Source organism: Neolamprologus multifasciatus, chromosome 6 (genome assembly GCF_963576455.1).
Source record: "Neolamprologus multifasciatus chromosome 6, fNeoMul1.2, whole genome shotgun sequence".
NCBI classification, from domain to species: Eukaryota; Metazoa; Chordata; class Actinopteri; order Cichliformes; family Cichlidae; genus Neolamprologus; species Neolamprologus multifasciatus.
The window spans coordinates 32146386-32168966 of NC_140444.1; the positions used below are offsets into that span (position 1 = coordinate 32146386).

At 43.0% G+C, this 22581-nt stretch overlaps 2 protein-coding genes and 1 non-coding gene across 6 annotated transcripts; all 3 read left to right on the forward strand.

Moving 5' to 3' along the window:
- Positions 1-397: 397 nt before the first annotated feature.
- On the forward strand, positions 398-11245 carry nptxrb (neuronal pentraxin receptor b). 3 transcript variants are annotated; one of them, XR_014874622.1, is made up of 8 exons: positions 398-495; positions 667-961; positions 1159-1950; positions 5201-5597; positions 6529-6770; positions 7688-7867; positions 8609-10202; positions 10368-11245. XR_014874622.1 is itself a non-coding variant. In XM_085163281.1 (6 exons), the coding sequence occupies exons 2-6, from the start codon at positions 1222-1224 to the stop codon at positions 8852-8854; spliced, it is 1794 nt and encodes a 597-aa protein (XP_085019407.1). In that variant the 5' UTR covers positions 408-961; positions 1159-1221; the 3' UTR covers positions 8855-11245. The 3 variants fall into 3 exon arrangements, 1 of the variants encoding a protein (XP_085019407.1); XR_014874621.1 differs by having other exon boundaries at positions 408-961; XM_085163281.1 differs by having other exon boundaries at positions 408-961; positions 8609-11245.
- A 1238-nt stretch (positions 11246-12483) lies between these two features.
- Positions 12484-12555, forward strand: trnap-cgg (transfer RNA proline (anticodon CGG)). The gene has a single exon. It is a non-coding gene; the product is annotated as a tRNA-Pro (tRNA).
- Positions 12556-17869: 5314 nt separating this feature from the next.
- On the forward strand, positions 17870-21100 carry LOC146517400 (dynein axonemal light chain 4). Of its 2 annotated transcripts, none has more exons than XM_085163850.1 (4): positions 17870-17979; positions 18443-18522; positions 19850-19933; positions 20055-21100. In XM_085163850.1, exons 2-4 carry the CDS (start codon positions 18451-18453, stop codon positions 20217-20219), a joined length of 321 nt encoding a protein of 106 aa, XP_085019976.1. In that variant the 5' UTR covers positions 17870-17979; positions 18443-18450; the 3' UTR covers positions 20220-21100. The 2 variants fall into 2 exon arrangements, with proteins under 2 accessions (XP_085019976.1, XP_085019975.1); XM_085163849.1 differs by having other exon boundaries at positions 17889-18069.
- The last annotated feature ends 1481 nt before the right edge of the window (positions 21101-22581 follow it).

The window sequence follows — 22581 nt, forward strand, 5'->3', positions numbered from 1 at the left end:
CAAGTATGTGTTTGTGAGATATCTCTGGAAAGTGTAAGTTAGGTGAAAGGTGTGTCATGGGAAATGACCTCACTGATTTTAGCTGTTTCATTACAAAGCAAGAATCGCATATTAATAGCTTTACTTTCCCTTCTCAACACTGACACTACCAGATCTTCTTTTTATTTAAATTTAAATATGCATATTTATTTGGATTGCTATGCAGAGAAAACTTTATAAAAGTCTTTCCTCCATCCAGCGGAGAGGATTTGTTTGCTGAACAAAGCCACAGAGGACAGAGGGTCAGGGTTGGATCATTCCTGTTGGCGTTAGTGCTGCATTAGTCGGGACTGCCTCTTGAGGAAAACATGTTCTTCCTCCTACTCAGTATAAAAACTTTGGTGCTAAAGGTCCCACGTCTCTGTTTTTCCTTTCTTCTCCTCCTCTACACTATCCAGCCTTTCCACTTCTGCTGCAGCTCGTCTTACGCGCGATTTCTTACATCAGATGTCTCATGTAAATAAACTCAGACTGTACACATAGTTGTGAAAGAAAAAGTGCACTGCACACTGGGATTTTGCATCCCTTATCAATGCAGTTTGGATTCTTTTCATCGGTTTTTATGTTAAGTTTTAAGAATGTGTCCACCCCACCTCCCCTTTTTTCCCTTCCTTTTTATCTTCCAAGCCTCCAGAACAGGATGTACGCTCAGGCAGTGCAGTCACACGCTGATCCATCATCGCCTTGTTTGCTCGGCTGCTGCTGGAGGTTCACCTAGGCTCTGACCCGCGCATGCCCACAGCCTCGCTCCTCCTCTCCGAGAGATCCCCATAGTAACGCGCGGAGGAGAGCAGCTTAGCAACACGGAGACTGGAGAGGGAGCATCTCTGCTCCAGACAGCGCGGTGCCGTCAATATTAGGTACACACAGAGGGTGGTGAGGAAACAACAGCAGCAGAGCCCCGGATCTACCCGCTCCTACAGTAAGTGTCACATTCCGTCTGAAAGATCTGGCGACTTTATTTGACACGTCAGGCTGAGACTTTGATTATATTGAGGCGGGCTGCAGTCTTCCTACATGCTGTTCTGAGTTCAAGCCTCCAAAGCCCAGACAAGTCTTTGTTTTATTTTTTTAATTATTTTTAAAGGATTTTTTATTTTTATTTGTTTTTTATTGCAGGCTCGTGTGTGTGTCACCTTGTGTCTGAACTCCTGATCTACATCACTGCTCTTCACGGTCACCATGAAGTTCGCAGTGGTGCTCGTGGGAGCGGGCACTCTGGCCTTCCTCGGCGCGGTCATCTGCATCATTGCCAGCGTTTATCCGCGCAAACGCGCCGCTCTCGTCAGCGATAACGGAACCCTGACGTCGGAGTCGCTGCTCCAGCCTCTGGAGCCGGGGTCGGTGGCTCACGCCGGGCCGCTGGGCGCTCTGCACGGCGCGGAGTCGTACGATGGTGGAAACGGACTCGGCGGCATCGGCGTGGAGGTTCCCACTCTGAATGAGCTCAACCTTGGGGAGGAGACGGGTGGAGGGCAGGCGAAGCAGTTCAGCTTCAGCCGACTCATCTGCACTCCTGTGCCGGTGGGAGAGTGCAAGACTAAAGACTTGAGGCAGCGGAGGGACCAGCAGCAGCAGCAGGCGGACGATCCGCTCTACGGCACAGGGGATGAAGACCTGCGGACCACCGCGGAGGAACTCCGGCAGATGGTCCTGCAGCAGAACGACCAGATCCTCATGGACCAGAGGACCATCCGGGAGCTGACCGGGAAGCTCAGCGAGTGCGAGAGCGGCCTGGAGGACGAGCGGAGCATCCCGGAGCGCAGCATCGGGGTCTGGAGCGGGAACCGCCGCGTCATGGCCGGGGATGATGTGACCTCATCCGCCGCGGCACAGCTGCAGACAGCGCGGGCCGTGGAGGAGCTGGCCCGGGCCATCATGGAGCTGAAGGATCGCATTGAGAAACTGGAGGTAAACACAGGGATGCTGAGTGCGGGCTTGTCGCTGATTAACCTCCTGTCTGAGTTTTGTTTGACAGCGGGAGATTTGGAGAGGCACCAGAATGATGCATTAGCAGACGAGTCAGTGCCATTCAGTCTAAATTAGGCTCATTTCAAGATCTATCCTAATTTTAGTTTGATATCCACTGTGGTGGTTTAGGACTAACCATTATAATTGCCTTATGATTCAGATTAAAGTGCCACAGCTCTGCTGGTTCTCTGAACCTGAAGAGGGGCTTCTGTGTTCATCACAGGTGCTCTGGTCTTTATCTCTCTCTTTTCATTCTCCCCTCCCTCTTTTATCTTCGGCTCCTCTTTCCTCTGACAAGTAGCCTAACTCGTGACACAGATACCCCTGATCTCTTGCGCACGCTCCACGCAGACCCATGGGAAATCTTTCCACCTGCTGGCCCTCACGCTCCTCCGCATCCCCCCACCCTGCTGCCTCATACCCTGTACCACCGCATCTCCCACAGCAGGATGGAGACATAAATAAAACATAAAGCTGGCTGGACAGGAAGGAGGGAGGTGGAGTAGGGGGGTCAGATTCTATGTGTGTGTGTGTGTGTGCAAAGATTGAGACACACACCCACACACAAACACTGCTGCATCACTGCTGGTGCTCTCCAAGCACAGTCAGTTACAAGGTTGTCTCCGTCGGTGAGAATTTATATCCTGGACGTCCAGATCCAGTCCTGCCTCAGCAACTCTCTTGATATTATATATCGCCCCCGAAGCCGTCTCATCCACACTAACAGCTCTCTCTCTCTTTACTGCTCCTCCACCAACACCTTCTTTTTTCAACTTATGCTCTGCATAGGCTACTAATACTGCCAGTGCCCGGCTGCTACAAAAGCTCTCTCCATGGCGCTGCCTTATTAGTCGAGCCCCTTCCCTGCAGTTTCATTTCACTTTTAAACCACCACTACATCTAACATCGATGGCAGCCATATTTAGAGGCAATAAAGACAGGACTGAGCTCTGCTCATTGCCATTATGTTAAATCTGTTCATGTATTTTTCACAAATATCCCCACAGTGAATAGGAACTGCACTGACAGCCTTTTTAACAGCATTTTCCACTTTTAGCCAATATTCTGACCCTCAGCTCTCATAAAAAAAATAGTTAATTAATATTTATTGACATTGCTCAAGGCATCTCTACGCCCAACCTAAGGCGCAAATAAACAGCATTAAAAATTGAAAGTGATCAATACGATTAGAGGTCATTGACATCTGGACAACACGCTCTGAGGAGGACGGAGCTCAGAGTCCTTGTGCTTTTTTCATTTAATCTTGGGAAAGGACGCATCTGCGAGGCTGGGTGTAATCCAAGCATTTAATTACAAAGTAAAGATTCAGATCTTGAGACATAGATCAGGGCAGATGTTTGGCAAAGGAGAACTAAATGATTACATCATATTAAGCATACGTGGAAAAAATCAGCTCACAGGAAGCTTCGGTGATGCAAGATTATTTTCAGTGCTAAAGATAAAGCTGCGACAAAGCCATAAAGAAATATGGTAAATTATAATTTACTCATCCCAAAAAGCAAATAAGGTGGGAATGATGTAGTTAAATATACAGCTTAATAAATTAAAATATCACAGTGGCAGATGTCTCGGTAAGATAAAAAACTACATAAAAGAAAGGAGAACAATTAAATAGAAAACCAAGTATTAATCTAGATAAATATCATGTAAAAATATACACACACCTATAGGTTTGTTATAAAATGTTCAAATTTGTAGTCATTTACATTTAGTAATGTAAATTTTCATGACAACAAATGAGTCATATCTAAATATATTATTTTTGGCACAAAGCCTACACGGTGAAAATATGTCTTTGGATGTAACAACACATATTCTGGGGCGGATATTTCCAGACATCATGGGTCAGGAAAGCCAGGAGTACAGCAACATCTAGGATAAATGGCTTACAAGGAAATGCCTCTGTGTCTAGACAGGCTGCATTCAGTGTCACTGTGTTGTTTGACAAGGATGTCTTTCAGTGCTTTAAATTCAAAAGTAATTTCCTTTTGACATTGAATAAAAAGCTCTAACATTGACTCTTGGTTAGCAGCTGTGAAAATGCTGCCAAGATCAAAATGCTCGATGTTAAAGCACAGAAAACATTTCTTTTAAAAAACACAAATCATAAACAGATTTGCTTAAAATGTATTGCTTTCAGTTATTTATGAATCATTGCTAAGATGACTTTGAACTTTAAAAATAAGCTTTTTGTTATTTTAACAAGTTGTTCAGATCAGCTGGTTGATGAATTTTTGGTGTTCTAAACACTAGCTAACAAGGAAGTTGCAAAGTGCCCTCTGGTGGACAAACTATGTAACATCAACATTAGTAACAAGGCTGAAGGGTGTTTCTCCCACGTCTTTGTTGCTTTTTTACTTTTCATTTATCTTCAGCTATAAAACCTATTTGCTGATAGGTCAGTATCAGCAAATAGGTGAGTGATATCGGCTGATATGATATATGATTGGTCGTACTCTAGAAAAGTAATCATTAAAGGGCCACATGTAATAAGCCAAAACAGTTAAATAGTAGCGTGACTTTACTTTTGAACAGTGAACACAAAGCACGGTTTGTAATCTACAATCCTTCTGCCACTCTCCCAACCTGACTCTAAAACTACACTGAGTGTAAGTAAATATAGAAAGTGTTACATGCTAATGTTTACAATCAGTCATAAAATGCTACTTTTGCAAAGAGAAAAGTGAAACATATTCCTTTGTAGACTATCTCCAAATCACACGGTGGTTAGATCTGGGTGGGTTCAAATCCCACTACTTCATGGAGTTAAGTGGGTTCAAATATTAATAATAAATATATTATAAACACATCATTAAGTGTGGGTGTGCCTGGTGACTGTCCCCAATAGCTCATTCTGGATCAAAGTGAAGTTCCTATTATTTTAATTATTATTAGTATTTATAATATATATATATATATATATATATATGTATATATATATATATATATATATATATATATATATATATATATATATATATATATATATATATATATATATATTACTTCCAAACTGTCACTGGAACTGTAGCATTACTTACCTACTGAATCATTTTATGTCCTTGTCATAAATCTGCTGTTGTTAAATGTGTTCTCTAAATGTGTCTAACCAGTACTAACTACCATCAATGCTAACACAGACCTCATGTTTCTTATTTCTCTCCTACAGGCAGAGATAGGCCCTGCTGCTTTGAACCTCACAGACACATCTGTGGGCGTAAGTAGTGGCGGCAGCAGCAGCGGCAGCAGCAGCAGCACAGCTGGTAACACCGGCAAGGCTCCAGCTCCGCCTTCCAGCAGTACTTCCTCCCCATCTGCGGGGTCTGCCCCAGGGGGCCGCCGTCCTGCTTCCCCTGGCTCCTCTGCCTCCAGGCCTCCTGCTAAGGGTCCCCCTGGGCGTGGAAAGAGCACCTGGAGGGTGGAGGACCTGGAAGGGGAGCTGGAAAGGAAGATAAAGATGCTAGAGAAGGAGAGACAGGCCATGAGGAAGGAGACTCAGGGCCAGCATGAGAAGATCAACAAGGGCATCGACAACGTCAGCCACCGTGTCACCGAGCTGGAACACAGTGAGTGTGGGGGTGCGAAGAAAGGGAAAAAAGAGGAGGCGAAATAAAGACATGACATTGTTGGCTAAATAAGTGAAGGAAGGGACAAATTAACTGATGTAAAGGGTAGTAAGACAAGGGCAACATCAAGCTGAACGTAGATCAGAGCATTGCAAGAGAAGGCTGAAATGAAAGTTTAACGAGCTCTGCTGGTGAACTGGGTCATCTCAGCAGCAGAGAATATGCTTTAGATTAAAATTAGATGATTAATGAGTGCTTAAGGGTGAGAAAATGTCAAAGTGAGAGCTGAGAGCTAAAAATAAAAAAAATATAAGAAGGAGAGAATAATATATCTGAAATCATCCGCTGCTTTTACCTGCTTTAATCTTCATCTTCATCCTCACGGGGGACCTACGGGAAGGATTCTTGCTTTGCGGGTGTCAGGAACGAGGTCTGGATGTGTCACGTTGGTTTTGAAGGGCTTTATTTGCAGATTTTCTGAGCAGAAATAAGGTTACTGCAGGTGAAAGCTTCTCGAAAAAGGAGTATACGCTCTTTGATAATGGGAGAAGTGGACGCTCAGAGGTGAGATTGAAAGTTTGCGAGGTGCCAAGAGGAAGGTTAATAGGAAAAAGCACTGATTTATCCCCTTTTTTTCCACCACTCTGTCATTCTCCCAACCTCTCTGACCACCTCTACATCTTCTCAGCTTTAAGAGCTGCAGTGTGGCCTCAAGTTAGAGAGGGTGATCATTAACTGTAACATCTGAGCTCTTGCCAAGCGCTCTGCGCCCGAGTGTGTGCTTGAGCGCAAACTGGCAGAGACAAGTGAGAAGAGAAGCCTCAGTGTCCTTGTATAAATTAATGCATTCATCGCTCGCTGTTTTCTCTCTGGGTCTGCCTTACAGCATCTAACTTCTTTCTCTTCATATCTTTCATGTGTGTCTCCAAAGCGATGACGGAGCCACCGTTCCCTGACGGCTTTGTCATCTCCTTCCCCATGCGGACCAACTACATGTACGGCCTGGTCAGGAAAGAGATTACTGAGATGTATGCCTTCACTGCCTGCCTATGGCTCAAAGCCAAAGAGGGTGGTATTGGGACCCCCTTCTCCTACTCTGTGCCGGGGCAGCCCAATGAGCTGGTTCTGTTACAGGGAGTCCACAATCCCGTGGAGCTGCTTATCAACGACAAGGTAACGAGGGTTTCTCAGACCTACCTGTCTGTTGTACCTGTGCTAATATCTGGATGTTGGGACAAGTCAGAACATTTTACATGGGAAAATTAATGGTTCTTCTCGGGAAAAGCATTAATATCTCATAACCTTTAAGGTTTCCTTGTAATTACTCAAGCACAGAAGCCTGCAAGGAAACTAATTACGATGTCTTACAGAACAGTAGAGTATAGTTGATGGCTTACTGTTATTAAAGTGAGTGATGTAAACATGTTCATTCTCACAGAGTGATGGAAAAAGCAAACCTTAAAATGTCACAGCTGTGTGCTGTCATTTGAGTAAACAGTACGTGAATCACCATCTACATTAAGTTTGGTTTTGGTTCTCAGCCTCAGGTGTGCGCTGGTGTTGATCCCTCTTCTGCCATCGATCATCCCCCCCCCCCCCCCCAAAAAAAATGTGTATTCCCACAATGCAGAGAACGTAAAACTAAAACAGACGGTGCACTTCAACAACACATTAAAAATTTACAAGTGTAAACAAGATAGGAGGGAAAAAAAGAGCATTAAAACCAGACTTTTTTGTGATTTATCACAGCCATGATTCAGTCGCAAACTGCAACATTACTTTGCCTAAAATTGTTCTTTGTCCAGAACAAATTAAAATTAAAATCGATTAAAAGTAAGAAGAACGTGCCCTCTGTTTGTGTTTTTCTGCATTTGTAGCGGCGGGATCCACAGCAAACATACATTATTGAGGAACACGGCACGCCAGTGTTTTCCTTTAATATTGCTCATATAGTTGCTGTATAGTTCCCGTGAGAGAGTGCAGTGTAGTCAAGGTTTACCGTGGTGAAAGGTGTTCCAATTATAATGCGAGCTCAGTGTCTGCAAGTTTGAGAAATTCTAACTGCGGCCGCTGTTTCCTCTGGCCTGTAGGTGGCGCAGCTGCCCCTGTCCCTGCCACAGGATGAGTGGCAGCACATCTGTGTCAGCTGGACTCTCAGAGATGGGGTTTGGAAGGCCTACCAGGGTGGGAAGATGAAGGGACGAGGGGAGGGACTGGCAGCCTGGCACCCAATCAAACCCGGGGGAGTCCTCATTCTGGGACAGGAGCAGGTGAGACGGATGCATGGATGGATGGATGATTCATAGGTGAATGATCCATGGATAAACATACACAGAGAAACCAGGAGAGCTATTTTAAGGAACCACCATTAGCTTTTCACACATGAAGAGGCAGAAACCTAATGGTGTTTATCCTCACGCTTGGCTGCTTAATTAGCGAAACAACTACATTACAAAACGGTTACGAAATGCGACATTATCCCTCCCTGGTGTCAAAAGAACAACCCGAAGCTCATCCCGCAGCTCTTTTGTCCTTGCATAAAGGACAAAAACACCGATGGGGCATGACGTAATTTGATGGATAGTTTCGAGAGGGAGCAAGTATTTCATTAATCTCCTCTGAGGATGGCTGATGGATTGCTGCTGGCTGAGATGTGTTGACTTGATTTTATGGAGAAAAACCCCAGGACACAAGAGGGAAATTAATGCTTTTAATTGTATTTGTGCAAAATCAGGAAAAAATTGAATATTTTCCTGCAGAATAAACTTTATTTTAGCTCAGTGCCTTCACCAATTACCTGATTTGACATTTAAAGCATAGTTTTGGTATTTATCTAAAGAAGTGGGTAATCGTTATTTACTTAGTGTTAATTAAAAACTTTGTCAAGCAAACTGCTGCCAAACGATATTCCAATGGAAATCGTTCTTTTCCCCCCCTCCACAAATAATAATGTAATAATGTTTAAAATGGCTGTTGTTGAAGTTCTGAATGTGCTATCTCTTCTACCCAAGGACACACTGGGTGGACGTTTTGATGCCTCCCAGGCCCTGGTCGGGGAGCTCTCTCAGTTTAACCTGTGGGACCGGGTGTTGAAGCCAGCCGAGGTGGCCGCCGTGGCCGACTGCAGCTCCTCGGCCCTGGGCAACATCGCGCCCTGGACCGACCACGATGTAGATGTCTACGGCGGCGCCACCAAGGAGTCCCTGGACCCGTGCCACGCCGCCCAGAGATCCAACCCCTCCGGCCCCAAACAGTGAAGAATGACTGGGAGAGGGCAACCATGCTTGAGAGGTCAATTTAGGAGTGAATTCAAGAGTCTAAAGAGTTTTTATCCAAGTTGGAGCATCCAGTATAATTTGCTTGTTGGGGGTTGGTAAGCTTACTACCAGTGGACTATTAAATTGTCAAGCGTGGTGTATCTGTTCTGTTCTTTGTGTTGGTGTCCACACTCATGTGTTTACTTCTGCAGTGAGATACAGTGAGTTTAGTCACAGAATCACCTTAGTGAAGGCTTGCATGGGTCAATCAACCTCTGGCGTGAACGTACTTAAGCGGAGACTCTGCATTGATAGAGTGGAATCTGTGATTTAGATGGTAATCTCTAGGGCCAGTCAGCCATACAAGATTATTCCAGCAGGTTTCAGTGCAGTCATGGAAAGAACCTTTAACGATGCCACATCTAAGGGTTTCTCCATTTTTGTTTTTTTGCAACACAGTGACACAAAATTCCATCTTTTCTTCATCCCGTGTCCAGCTGGTTGTGTTATGATGCCACAGCTGATTTCTGACATGCTCTAGTGGTAATATCTATTTTTATTACTCAATGGGGAAACTGAGTTTGGTCCGTTTTTAACTGTATATGATCCTGTCGAGTAAAGTCTGTGTGCTTTTCGGTTTTTCTATATTGCATACCACAATTCGGTAAACCAGTGGACTTATAAATGTATAATGTGTAATGTACTTCTGCTAATGTTGCTCTGTATCAGTCTGCTGCTCCCCGCCCCATGCCTGCTGTAGCCTCTCGTGCATCTCACAGCCCAGCAAAGTGAAGTTGCAGCGTTTTTCTTTTCTTTTTGTTTGCAGCTTAGATAAAACAGCGCTCTCAGCCGACCCCTGAAATAAAACGTCATGTCTAACTAAGCACCACTAAGAGAACTGGTATTACGATATAACTGTGGTATCACTGAATGTAAATCAGATGAAATGTAAATGTTTTGTTTTGTTTTTTTGGTGAAAATTACAGTGTACGTATTCCACACTGCCCCACTCTACACATGTTTTTATTAAATCCTCACAGACTGAGGGGGAGGGTATGAGGTGGACTGATTCCATGATGGCCATTTTGTACTTAACAGCTGGCTCTGTGCAGAAAACACAGCCTGAAAAGAAGACTGTGCTTCCACTGAGCGACAGTAAACTCAATCTACTGCCACCTTTTAAGTAACCTGAAGAACCAAGCCAAACAAATAAATAGTAAAATCACTAAGCCTTTATATTACATTACATTGTTGGCATTTTTTTTATTGATAGTTATGCACCATGGAAGCATTTCAGTCTTGTTTTTTACATTTAATGAAGGATATATATATATTTCCCTTGATTTAAGTTGCTTGGTTTTGAGCACATTTTTTCCAAAGTTGATCGTATCGGACTTTTTAAAAATTAAATAATTAATTAAACTTGCTTGAAGACATTTCACTTCTCATCTGAGAAGCTTCTTCAGTTCTAGGGTCAAATGGTGGAGCATCCCAGATTTAAGCTCTGTGGGAGTTTCCCCGAAGAGGGACAATGGACCCCCTAATGATCCTCTACCTAATCACATGAGCCAAGGTGTAAAAATGGGTGTAGGTCACAATCAGCCAAGGTTTCGGGTGAGCTCATTGTGAAACCTAGCCCCACCCTATCATGTGATTTGAGGTCAGATGGCCCAGGATGTGAGTGGGGCTTCCCAGACGATGAGCTCAGAACCTTAAAGAACCTTAAAGAAGTCCAGGCATTTTGTTTCCAAGCTCCTTAGACTACGATGACCTGGAGAACCTTCACAGACAATTAATTAAACTGTGATGCTCTGTGCGCCCCGTGTTTTGTTTTGTTTTTTTTTTTTTGCGGCGGATCTGTAAAGTCACATGGCTGTATTCCTCTGATGTCTGGCATTTGATTTGATAGTCAGCTTGAGATGGATGCGCTTAATGGCCTGCATGGAGTTGAGGCGGATATGCGAGGCGGACATCACAGGAAATAGAGGAGGGAAGAGCAAGCCAGATGCACTGTGAGGGCCGAGGGTTTAATTCTCACTTCGTCCAGCTACGCTAAAAAATGTATCCAGTCAACACTGTGCAGCAAAATGAACTGTGGTTAAGATACACTCAGTGCTTCTGTTCACTTATTACCTCAATCCATCATTCCCGCAAACAATTTGACACCCTGTTGTAAAGTGCCTGCCAGGGCTCTCATGCCCACAGAATGGTCAGAGTTTTTTCTTTAGAGTTTTCTTCTTCGTCGTCTCTTTCTTCTGTTTCTCTCTCTCGGTTTTGTTTGGTTGTTGATGGCTGTGACAGTGTTGCGCTTGTCCTTATCTGCATCTTCATGGATCTTCTTTGGTATTGTGAAATAGGTGGATAAAAACTAATAAAGTGGTTATGACAACAGTTCTGGAGTCGTAGCTTTTTAACATGACGTCAAAAAATCAAAAGCAAAAAAAAAGAAAAGAAGAAAGTGTGGGATGTGTGTGCTGGGTTTGAGTGGCTGATTCCTTCAGACTTGCCAAGCCATCCGGATTACACTTCAACTAAACAATTGCACTCAGCATGCAAGTCTTTATACATAATCACACACTAAGAAAAGGCTTTAAGCTCTTTTTGTTGTGTGCCAGACGGGATTAACAGCATATTTGCTGTCAGATGGCACGTGTGTGTCTTTTACGTGGAGGCAGTACTCAGCAAAGACACTCCACAGAAATCCTGACCGCTGATGTAGACATAATAGATTACTCATAAATTTAACGAAGATCATGACGATTCGTGACTGCTCATCTGCCCACACACCACATTTCTTGGTGATCGGTTCATCTTAGCTGTGAGCTCAAGTTTAACCTCCTACTGCACAACACTTCATTAAAGTTCTCTATCTCACTTCAGCTGGTTTCTTGTGACTTCCTCAAAACCCAACCTTTACAGTCTGGTGACCAGCAATTTATGTCTACACTCTCTATACTTTTATCTCTAATGCTGCTTTAAAAAAACACCAAATTTAGCTGTAATTTAAGTAAGTTCCTTTTATCTGTCTAAATTTTTTTTTGAAAGGGGAGAGTTTGGTTAGAAGAATCCCCTCGAGGTTTGCACTGTGTTTGATGCCAAAGAAGAAGAAATAAAAGATATCTATGATCTGTTTTCCAAGAAGATATTAATAATCTATGGGAGGCAGGAAAGAAAGCTGTAGAGATAAACTGGCTTCTGCCACTCTAGACTGAAAAATCAACAACTGTGTGGGTCACAGTAAGATTTTCATGCAGAAACAAATGGTGGCTAGATACCTTTGGTAATAGTGGAAGCTGACCTTTGTGGCTTCAAGGATAGACTGTAAAAAATCAACACATCAAGTAATGTTTTCAACCCTTGAGTTTATTCTGGCTGTGCATATTGGGGTTTTTTTCAAAGCCAGAAATTAGAGGACAAAAGGATAGACCAACTAACCACTAACCATTGGTTAGCTTCCTTAATAAGGTACATCCGGTTTTCCATGATTTTAACAGAGACGCTAACAATGGATCATTAAAGATGATTAAATTAAGCTAATAGGTAGGCTACTTAGAAGCTAAACAGGTCTCTGTAGGTTCAACAAGAGATGTAGGTACACCAATCTTTTATGCCATTGGTGACTCATCAGTGGCTCGTTGGTCTAGGGGTATGATTCTCGCTTCGGGTGCGAGAGGTCCCGGGTTCAAATCCCGGACGAGCCCCACTTGTTGCTTTGCTCTAAAAGGTTCCAGGGAATGAAGAAAAAAAAGCAGGCAAAATGGTTAAATAAGTGTTTTTTATTAAAGTTTCTAATAATAACTAATCTTTTTGCAACTGCAGTTATTGCCATCTCATGGCACTTCTGCGTTGGCCTCATGTTTCAGACACAGAGGCTACATCCATGTTGGGTACCATGTATGCCCACAGATGAATATGAACAAGACCGTGAACAAGGCTCAACAACACCCACATGCCACATGTCAATAATGCCTAATTAGAGTTTAAATTAGCATGTTATATAAAAGGCTACTCCCTGTACAGCTGTTGCGAAGGAGGAAATGAAAAAAACAACACAATTTTTTGCACCAGGCTGAATAAACCTGCTTCTGCTATAAAGCTGAGTTGCTTTTTTGGAGCCAGCAATTCATTTTCAATTCAGATTTATTAACATAGCACCAATTTCCAATAACAGTCACCTCAAGGTCATTTATACTGTAAGGTAAAGACCCCACAGTCTTCTAAAGAAAACCCTAATAACTAAACTTTGTGACTGTGGGAAGGAAAAAACTCCCTTTCGACAAGAAAAACTCTCGGATCAGGAAGAGGCAGCCGTCCGTCCTGACAGTTGGGTGGCTGTGGCTCAGGAGGTTAAAGCAGGCCTCCTGCTAACCAGAAGGTTGATGGTTCGACCCTTGTCTAACCCAAGTTGCATCAGAGTATGGATTTGTGTGAAAGTTGAATAGAAAGTACTTACATTAAAAAAAAGCATAGAAAAAAGTGTAGATTGGGTGAATGAGGTGAGTTGTATAAAAAAAAAGTTAGAATAGAAAAGTGCCATATACCATGAGGGGAAACAAAAGAAGATAGAGGAGAGAATGAAAAAGAGAGGATGGGGACACAAGCCTCCATATTAGATGTACAACAAGGGGATTATTGTGGGATGTTTGGTTTGCAACATCAAACCAGGCTGGTATACAACAATGGCCATTTGAGGCAAACAAGCACAACCAGCCAAATCTGTGAGAACAAGACAGTGAAAAATTGCCTCTCTTTCTGTCTGAACACACTTTTTGCCACATTTGTGCTGATGCTGGCTCCTCGACATGGAGATTTAAGGACATATTTCGAGAGTCATCAGCCAATCACTCAGATGGATAATTAGTCAGTCAGTCAGTGAATCATCTAAGCAGCAAATACTGTTTTTCATTGTTAATTTCTGATTCTTGGCTCCATCTTTCTGTTGATGTCGCCTCTGTCACAGCTTGTTAGCAGAGTCACATGGAGCGTTCCTTTCCTCTCCCCAACAGTCTGCTTCCCCAGCTGTTGAATTATAGATACCTTATTACCTCTGTGTAAGGGCGGCATTTTATTATGAAAAACCTTATGTGACACACTACCAACCAGCGACAAGTCTAACACGAGTTTTTACATTAAATCTTACAGCCTCTCAGAATCTTTCTGAACATTTTCTTTTTCTCATTTCTTTTTTTTTTTTTTTTTTTTTTTTTTTTTTTTTTTTTTTTTTGCCTGTCCCGTTTGGCTCTTTTGCCATCAGAATTATTGTCTAAAGGCGAAGAAAGATGCCCAACGGTTTTTCTTTACCAAATTGACCATCCCAGCTTTGCCGTAATGGTCCATTTGATTCACCTTTTATTCTTTATTTTATTTTCACTTGCTGAATACGGGACAGATTTGACTGGGGGAAAGAAAAGGGAGAAAGAAAGAGGGAAAGAAAGACAGTTGAGAAGAGGGACGGGGGAGAAGGGCAAAAACAAAAACCAACAGAATAAGCAGAAGAAAAAAAATAAAAAAATAAAAAAATAAATACATATATCGATCACCTGGATCACCTGTTGAGAAAGAAAAAAGAAAACAAGCAGAAGAAAACGAGAGTAATACAATAAACCACATCACAATGATATATGGGAATATGACAGTAACTACTAAATATTAAACATTATTGTGCAGCACGTAAGATCGACAGCACAGTGTGCATTGAGGTAGGAGCCAAAAAGGGTGTAGTTTGTGTGTGTGATCACCCGTGTGTACACCTGTGAGCATGGACGCGCTTGTTTTCTTAAAAGGTTCCCTCATGTAATGATCTGCTAGAGGGTGTGGGGGGCCACTGCCCCGTCCTCCAGGGCATGAAGCAGGTATGGAGGAGATCAAAACTCCAGACATCCAGAGGCCCCCAGAACACAAGAGACCAAGGAAGACCAACAGAGGGGCAGCCGCGCCACTGTCCCAGAAAGAGCCGAGGAGAGTCCCAGATGAGGGGTCACCCAGCAGCCACGGAGCAGAAGCCAGGGGGGGCTGCAGTGACGTGCCCGTGAGCTCCGCCGGCAGCCAGCTGTGCCTGAGTGACCGAGCCCCAGGCCGAGAGGCCGGGGGCACCCCACCTCCGAGGTGGCCCAAGCGAGCCCCAGGCTCCAGGCCCCGATAAGCAGCCGCCAAGGAGTGAGCCGGTGTGTACCCGGACGCCCACCCCCGGACACAAAGAACCACCAACGCACCGATGTCTGAGGGAGTCCGCCCCCGGCAGGGGAAGTGGTGGGGGGAGATAGGCCTCCAAACCTTGGAGGGCCTGAGCTGTCCTCAGAGAGGTGGCATCTGATACCCAACCTGACATATAGACTTTTCATATAGATCTTTTTCTCATTTCATTCAGGACAGACTTGGCGGGGAGGCGAGCGCCAGTCTTTCTCGTGACTACAGAAACAGAAGATTACAGATGGATTTTATTGTCACTGCAACTCGTGGCTTCATTGTCATGAGCCCTGCAGTCATGCAGCTCTTACAGATCCTCTCATAATTGTACAATTAAGTAGTTATTCACCTTTAATTGCTTTGCTTTAAAAACCTAGGCTCCACTATCCAAACTACTTTTACTTTCTTTTTGTTGGCCTCATCTCATACTTACCATAAAATATTTACAGTGTGTTTTCCCCTTGTGATAAATAATTTCCTCAAGGTCTTTATATCACCAGCTTTTCTCTTGACATAGTTTCAACACACCGTTTGTCAAAAACATCCCTTTCTTTCCTTTACTTTCACATTCTCATTTCAGCGTACCCACCAGCCCTCTGGCACCTTTTTTGTGATTTTTTCACCTGGGTATGCAGTGCTTGCTTTGTGCCGCTCAGTGTATTTTTCACATGTGATTGAAGTGTAAAACAGCTGAGGAGGGTAGCTGTAACTAAGGAGATGGAGCAGGCGATTCATGGTTCGATCCCTGGCATGTCAAGTACTGTATCCTTGGGGAAGATACTGAACCCCAGGTCGCCACCAGAGCATCCATTGGAGTGTGGATGTGTGGATGTTAGGTTAGGATCACTTAGGCATAGTTGGGGGAGGGGAAAAAAGAAAGTGTGGGTAAATGAGGCTTTGAGTAAGAAAGCACTTTGAGTGCTCGAGTTGTGTAGAAAAATACTATATTAGTACAAGTCTTTTATACCACTCAGCATTTATTTTAATAAGTTCTTGATGATTTTGAATGTAACTAATCCAAATACATATAAAAAGTAAAGGCCAGCCTTGCTATTGTTGTTTTCATATGCAAATTTGCGCACATAAGTCAGGCTGTCATGTTCTTTTCAGAGAGAAGAGGCTTTTTCCTGGCAACGCTTCCCAGAAGCCAAACATGTTCAGTCTTTTTCTTATTATGCTGTCATGAACTTTCACATGCTATCTGAGATCTGGAGAGTCTGAGATGTAGCTCTCAGGTTTCTTCCCGTTTCTACTACATTGAGTCGCCTGATATGGAATGGTCCTGCCAGCTTCAAGTGGCCATTGGGGGAACTGCAATTTATGTTGCCTCTGCTTTATCTCCATCTGCCCACCCAATTTTCAGCCATGTGGGGTACAGATCACATAGTTTATATGCACCTTTTTTTCTGATAAGCATGAAAACTTATTTTTAACCTGAATAATAATAAATGAATGAAACAACATGTGATATAGAGATAGGACATGTGGTTTGAAAGCTGTAAGACAAAGTTAAGTAAAGACTGATCCTTAACTTTAAAACAGAAAAACTTGAGATCTTTGAGAATCATAGTGACCAAATTCATTCTGTGGCTCTGAAGACTGTGTGCGTTGGTTAAAGGCTTCAAACAAAGAATGTAAACAGAGTCAGAATGTGCTGTCAAACTACACATATCAGGTGCTCAAACCGATGCTGTAACCCAAATGGGTCAATTAGGCTGATCAGAAATCCTGCCAAATCATGTCATAACATAATGCACTGCTGTGCAATTAGTTAATGGCTCTGTGTTTCTCTGAGCCAGGGCACTCCCTTTTCAGAGAAGCGGATAAAGAGGAGGTGATGTGAGGGTTGAAACGTCCCAGCATTTGGTCAACAGCATGCATTTTTCTCCAGAAATTAATCATAGAGACAAGAACAGAGGAGACCGTGAGAGTGGAAGGAGAGGAAGATTATCAAGTGATCTGATTGTTTTCTCTCTCTGGGATTGATTGATAATCCACTCTAATCCACAACAGAGTCGATTATTTATTTATTTTTTAAGATGCTCGGGTTGGTATTTCAGGTTGGATTATACCATAGAGTGTTTGAGGCTAAATGGACAACCAGCAAACGCACCTCTCACTGACAGACCGTGGAATTATTTATCTTTTAAAGCACTGTGGAGTTTTCTGAGCTTGGGTTTGGTTTTGTGTGCTTGTGGGTGCACGTATGTAGAGCGGACTGACGATTCTGGGTCAAATCAATCCACCTGGGGGATTCCTCGCACATGTTTCCAGCTGAATGTGGGTCAGAGACTGTCAGAGAGCTGATTAGGATGGATAAAAAAGGTTTTACCCATGCTCTGCCTGATCGACAGGAGAGGGGCCTAATTTAAAAGCAGTTATGCGTGCAGGTAGATAGTGATGATAAGTGTGTTAGCTCAAGCTCTGTACCACAGTAAAAATCATTTATACTGGTCCAAATCAAGAGACCTGTGTATTTTCCACTAAATGACAGAATTAGACACCTTTATAAAATTATTCTTAAGGTATATGTTATTATAAACATCTTGTATCAAAAAGCTGTTAGTAATAGGTCCACCTTAACCAGTGTCAGTATTAAGAGTTCTCCTTTTTTTCTATATGTAATAAATGAATCAGAAGTAATTACACAGTTACATAGTATTCCTGTCGTTACATTTTTTCCCTTTTTGTTTCCTTTTAATTTTTTTTTTTCAATTTATTTAAAAAAGTAAAGAAGAATAAAAACTTAATTTGGTTACGTTAACGTTCTCGGAAACGGGCGGGTTGCTTTGCATTTGATCGACGGACTCTCAACCAATAAGAACTCAGCTCGGCAGAACTAGGCGGGCCCCAACTCCACGGATATCGCTTGTTTAAAATTCTCCTTAACAACCGAACTGGAAGTCAAACAGCAGAAGTTTTCGTGGGGCAAACGCTTCGTAACTGACACATCTCCGGGTCACTGCGCATTCATCAAGTCTCGATAACGCACGGCAACCCATAACGGCGCGACGGTGGATCTAAATAAGGCGAGTTTTAGCTAGAAAACAACCAGTGGCATCAAATGTTTGCTATGAAAACATGCTAAGCTAATTAGCCTGTTAGGGCTGCTAGCCTGATAAGGCGCTGTTCCGTTAACAAACCTGCCGTGACGCGATACCTGTGGACGCTATTTAAGTGTGGAACCGCTTATTATTCTGGTGTGAACTACGGTGTGAGACTTCTTGTCGTTAGCCAGTATAGGGCTAAGCGATGTTAGCTAACCTCGTCCCCAACACAGGTCATGTTAGCCACAGATGTGAGCTTGCTGTGCAGGATAGCCGCTACTCCTGATGAAGTGACACTTGGTGACACGCTCCGGGGACAGCATTTTTAACGTGCACACACATGCTTTATTTGCAGGAGTCGGAATGGCCGGGACTGGCGAGGGAAAGAAAGAAGAGGCCGACTACAAGAGACTGCACAGCTTCCCTCTCATCAGGGTAGGAATGAGTGACATTGCTCCCCTAGGACCAGGACAAGGAGGTCCTGAGTGTGGAGGAGACTTTTGTGATACTGTGAAATAAAAAGATTATGCAGGTGTGAGGCTGCTCAGGTTTAGTAGATGTAGTTGTGATGCATAAGCAGACTGTAAATGAGTGAAGGACTCAGTCAGCTTTATTTAATGTTAAGTTTAAAACAACTACTGCAGACTAAGATGGCTCAGATGCAAATTAGTGTTGCGACAGATCACAGTAAGTACTGTAAGGACTAATTCGTAGTTAAAAGTTGTAGGGTTAAACATGACTAATGCACCACCAGTTTTTTTTAAAAAATTCACCTGTGAAGCAAAGCCTCACTAATGAGCAGTTTTGCAGTCAGTATTTTCACATCGAGGCCTGCCTTAACGAAGGCAGTAGGAAAGTGGTGGTATGCACTCATAGTTTCACTCATCTTTGGGACTAAGAATCAATATGCCTGGACTCAAAAAATAATAATTTAGATGAAGATACTTGTTATGTAATCGCTAAGAACTTGACAAACTGATTTAAAAACCCCATCAAACCACCTATTCAGCAGCCATTAGTGTAAAAAAGTCATCTCACGCCCACGCACAAAGCTGCCTGTTTAGTTTGCCAGTGGGAAGTGTCTGATAGAGTTTGCTGCAGGCTGACAGCAGCCCACTGCCATACCTGCAGCATGCAGGGATGAGTGTAAAGGTGGCACAGAACATGCTCTGCTGTGTAAACTAAACTTCTAAAAGTTTAGTTGGAAATTTAGAAACTACATCTCTTAAAAAGTTGTGCTGCACTGTCACTTAAGGACGCTTGTGTAGCCTGTGCAGTGTCATGAAGAAGTCCATTATCTGATGGTAACATTTGCGTCTCAAGGACACAGAAACTGTAACCCTCATGTAGGAGTTAGTTTAGTTATTACCGGGAACCTTCTTTTTCTCTTTCTGTGAGAAAACAAAAGAGCGCACACTAAACTTCACAATATTTGTTTGGTCGTTAAATACGTGCGCGCTAGGCAACACAGCAGGCTCAGGTGTGGCTCACACAAGGTGTCGTGTTCTCTAAGATTAGCAAACAGCTCCTAAGCACCAACTGCAAAATAAAGTCTGCAGCTATTGTGTCTTCACACATTTGATCAGTCAGAGCACGCTGACTAAACCAAGCATCACAGTGACAGACAGCGCTAGGGAAGAAGTAGCTCGCATGGCAAGTTGTCTGACCACATTGGTGGACGGTCAGAAAGGATGAAGGCAATGCAGTGTTGTTTCTAGCTGACTTGTTTATATTCATGTCATAGCTCTGTGTTTGTCCTCAGCACACAGACATGCCAGAGGAAATGAGGGTTGAGACCATGGAGCTGTGTGTTACAGCCTGTGAAAAGTATGCCACCAACAATGAGGTGTGTATATTTTGCTCTCAGTCTTGAGTAAAATATTGAGGATGCCTTTTCAAATTTCTCTCGTGTGTTGTGCTGATGGTCAGGGCTTCTGTTTTTCCTTTTTCCTTGCTGTCTTCCATAGAGTGCTGCAAAGATGATCAAGGAGTCCATGGATAAGAAATTTGGCAGCTCGTGGCACGTGGTCATTGGCGAAGGCTTCGGCTTTGAGGTCACACACGAGGTGAAGAACCTTCTTTACATGTTCTTCGGAGGAAGCTTGGCCGTCTGCGTGTGGAAGTGCTCGTAGCACCTTCTCTGACGTTCTCGCCGGGCTGGAAATAAACCACCAGCTACCATCCAGATGCTGGTTATACTTGTTACGGCAGGTTAGGTCAGGTTGCTACCAGCCACTGAGGCAGGAGCCGGGAAGCGCTCGTTGATTTTAAAAATGCAGCGAGAATAGAAGAAAGGGGGTTTTGATTGCGACTTTGGCTGGTGGGCCTAAAAATAGCGTCTTGCCTTGTCTGTTTAACCATCCATCTCTCCATTCAGTACATATAAAAAAAAAAGAAAGAGGCGAGAACATTTGTGAGCATGCATGTGCAAGCAAGTTCAACTTCTCCAACAATTACAGCCAGCCAGGGTCTCCAAAGTCCTTTACCCTCATTCCTCTGCAGGGAGTGTGTGTATGTGTGAGTGTTTTATGTTTGTGTGTGCTGGACACACACACGTTTTTGTTTTTTCTTTCTTTCTTTTTAAGTAGCACCACGTCATCGCCGTGCTCAGCAGTTTGACAAGACTGCGCAACACTAAGCCGTCCACGCCGCCTGTAACTTTACACGTGTCTTTCTCTATCCAACTGCACTAGTGTTTCAATAAAATTTGTAAGATTTTTTTATGTGTACATATTTTGATGCAACTTGAAAACACTTCTTTTTAAGGACCAGTTTCATCTTCTTACGATTAAAAAGGCTCGGAGTCTTCTGAGCCGAACACGGAACCCGACCTCACCTTTTCTCCTCGTTAAGGTGTTTGTTATTATCCCTAATAATATCATCACCCCACTGGGTGATAACAGCAGTGTGATTGTTTTCATGTTGATGCCAGTTTTAATGATCCTTTGCTGGATCATTACGCGTGAAGTGACCTGATTGTATAATAAACTGAAATGTGTAAAACAGAGCCCGACATCTGCCTCTGTTTTGTTCTTCTTTCTGCGAGCTTTGTTACAGTTACCACACAGCACGCTGCAAACCTAGGGCTCACGTTTCTGATTAAATGCAATTCATGAAAAGGAGGTTTTTTGTGACAGATTGAGAGCAAATTGGAACCGTTTGTCCTTGAAATGTAGTCAAGCAATTATACTGACATGAGTGATTGCATCCAGCCCACAAAATGTCATTTCTCTCATGTATCAGTACAAGTGAATATGAATGAATAAAGGAAATATATGCTTCACACAGAGGAATAAAATGGTGCCAGCTGCTTGGCTTTCTAAGAATAGAGAAATACAAAAAGGAGGAAAAAAGCTTTAAAAAAACAAGATGCCAAGGCTTTATGTTCATATGGAAAAAGGAAAACATCAGTGTTGGAGTGATGGGGACTTGTCTTGAGGGATGATGAAGCCCGACTCAGTTTTTGTTGAAGCATTAGTCTGGTTTACAGTTTAAATATTATTTTCCACTAAAGGCAAAGGATGTGTTTGGTCAGACAAAAGTGAGATGACACAAAGTTAAATTGTCAATACTTGTCCTTAAAGAATTCCTTGTTGCATTTGACAGGGACATCTAGCTTGTTGCTTCTAGAGTTTAGGTATTCCACAAACAACCCCCACTACACACACACACACACACACACACACACACACACACACACACACACACACACACACACACACACACACACACACAAACCATTTCTCAGGCGCTACATGATTGCTGAAAATGACTTAAAAATTCAAGCTTGTGAGCACAGAGAGATAAGGTTTAAAGAATATTTGCTCTGGCCCGAAAATGACGTATTTTCCCTAATGGCATGTTGAATATAAACACTGCTCTCATGCTAATGTTAAACTCAGCCCTGAAGTGAAAGGTCCGGTGCTCTAAACCCATCAGCCACAAGATTAAAGGTGATGTTTACAACATTAATAACCTTGTTTCAATGATTTCCCAGGAGACCACAGGTCCTGACATTTATATGGGTGTTATTTTTTCACTTGGCACAAGCCTGACTAAGCCCACTGCAGTCCCTCAAGAACCACAACAAACACTCTTAGGTGTTGACTTGGCCTCCAAAGAATTATCTTAAAACTATTTTTAGATAGTTCTCTTTGCTTAGGCTGCTGCCCCTGCGGATAAAGCGGATGAAGATGGATGGATGGACTATTTTTAGATGTAAAACGCAGCTACTTACATATTTGAGACAAATTTCCGTGAGTTGGAAAGCACCAGCTGCAGATGATTACTAACTGTGGCCTCACAAAGTGAGACAATTTGCTCAGTTTTGTGGTAAATGTGTACAAATAATACATTGTTCAGAAAAAATGTACACTTTGAAAACACATCAGATCTCAATGGGAAAAAAAGATGTTGGATATTTATACTGATATGACCTGGGTAATGTGTTCAGTTTGAAAGCATGGCACAAAATGAAAATGGTCAACCTACAGA

Excerpts from the sequence above, each read along its gene's own strand:
- LOC146517400 (XM_085163850.1), top strand. The coding sequence starts at position 18,451 with ATGGCCGGGACTGGCGAGGGAAAGAAAGAAGAGGCCGACTACAAGAGA. Across the intron at positions 18,523-19,849 it reads ACAGCTTCCCTCTCATCAGG|CACACAGACATGCCAGAGGA; the intron begins GTAGGAATGAGT and ends GTTTGTCCTCAG. Across the intron at positions 19,934-20,054 it reads AGTATGCCACCAACAATGAG|AGTGCTGCAAAGATGATCAA; the intron begins GTGTGTATATTT and ends TGTCTTCCATAG.
- nptxrb (XM_085163281.1), top strand. The coding sequence starts at position 1,222 with ATGAAGTTCGCAGTGGTGCTCGTGGGAGCGGGCACTCTGGCCTTCCTC. Across the intron at positions 6,771-7,687 it reads AGCTGCTTATCAACGACAAG|GTGGCGCAGCTGCCCCTGTC; the intron begins GTAACGAGGGTT and ends TCTGGCCTGTAG. Across the intron at positions 7,868-8,608 it reads TCATTCTGGGACAGGAGCAG|GACACACTGGGTGGACGTTT; the intron begins GTGAGACGGATG and ends CTTCTACCCAAG.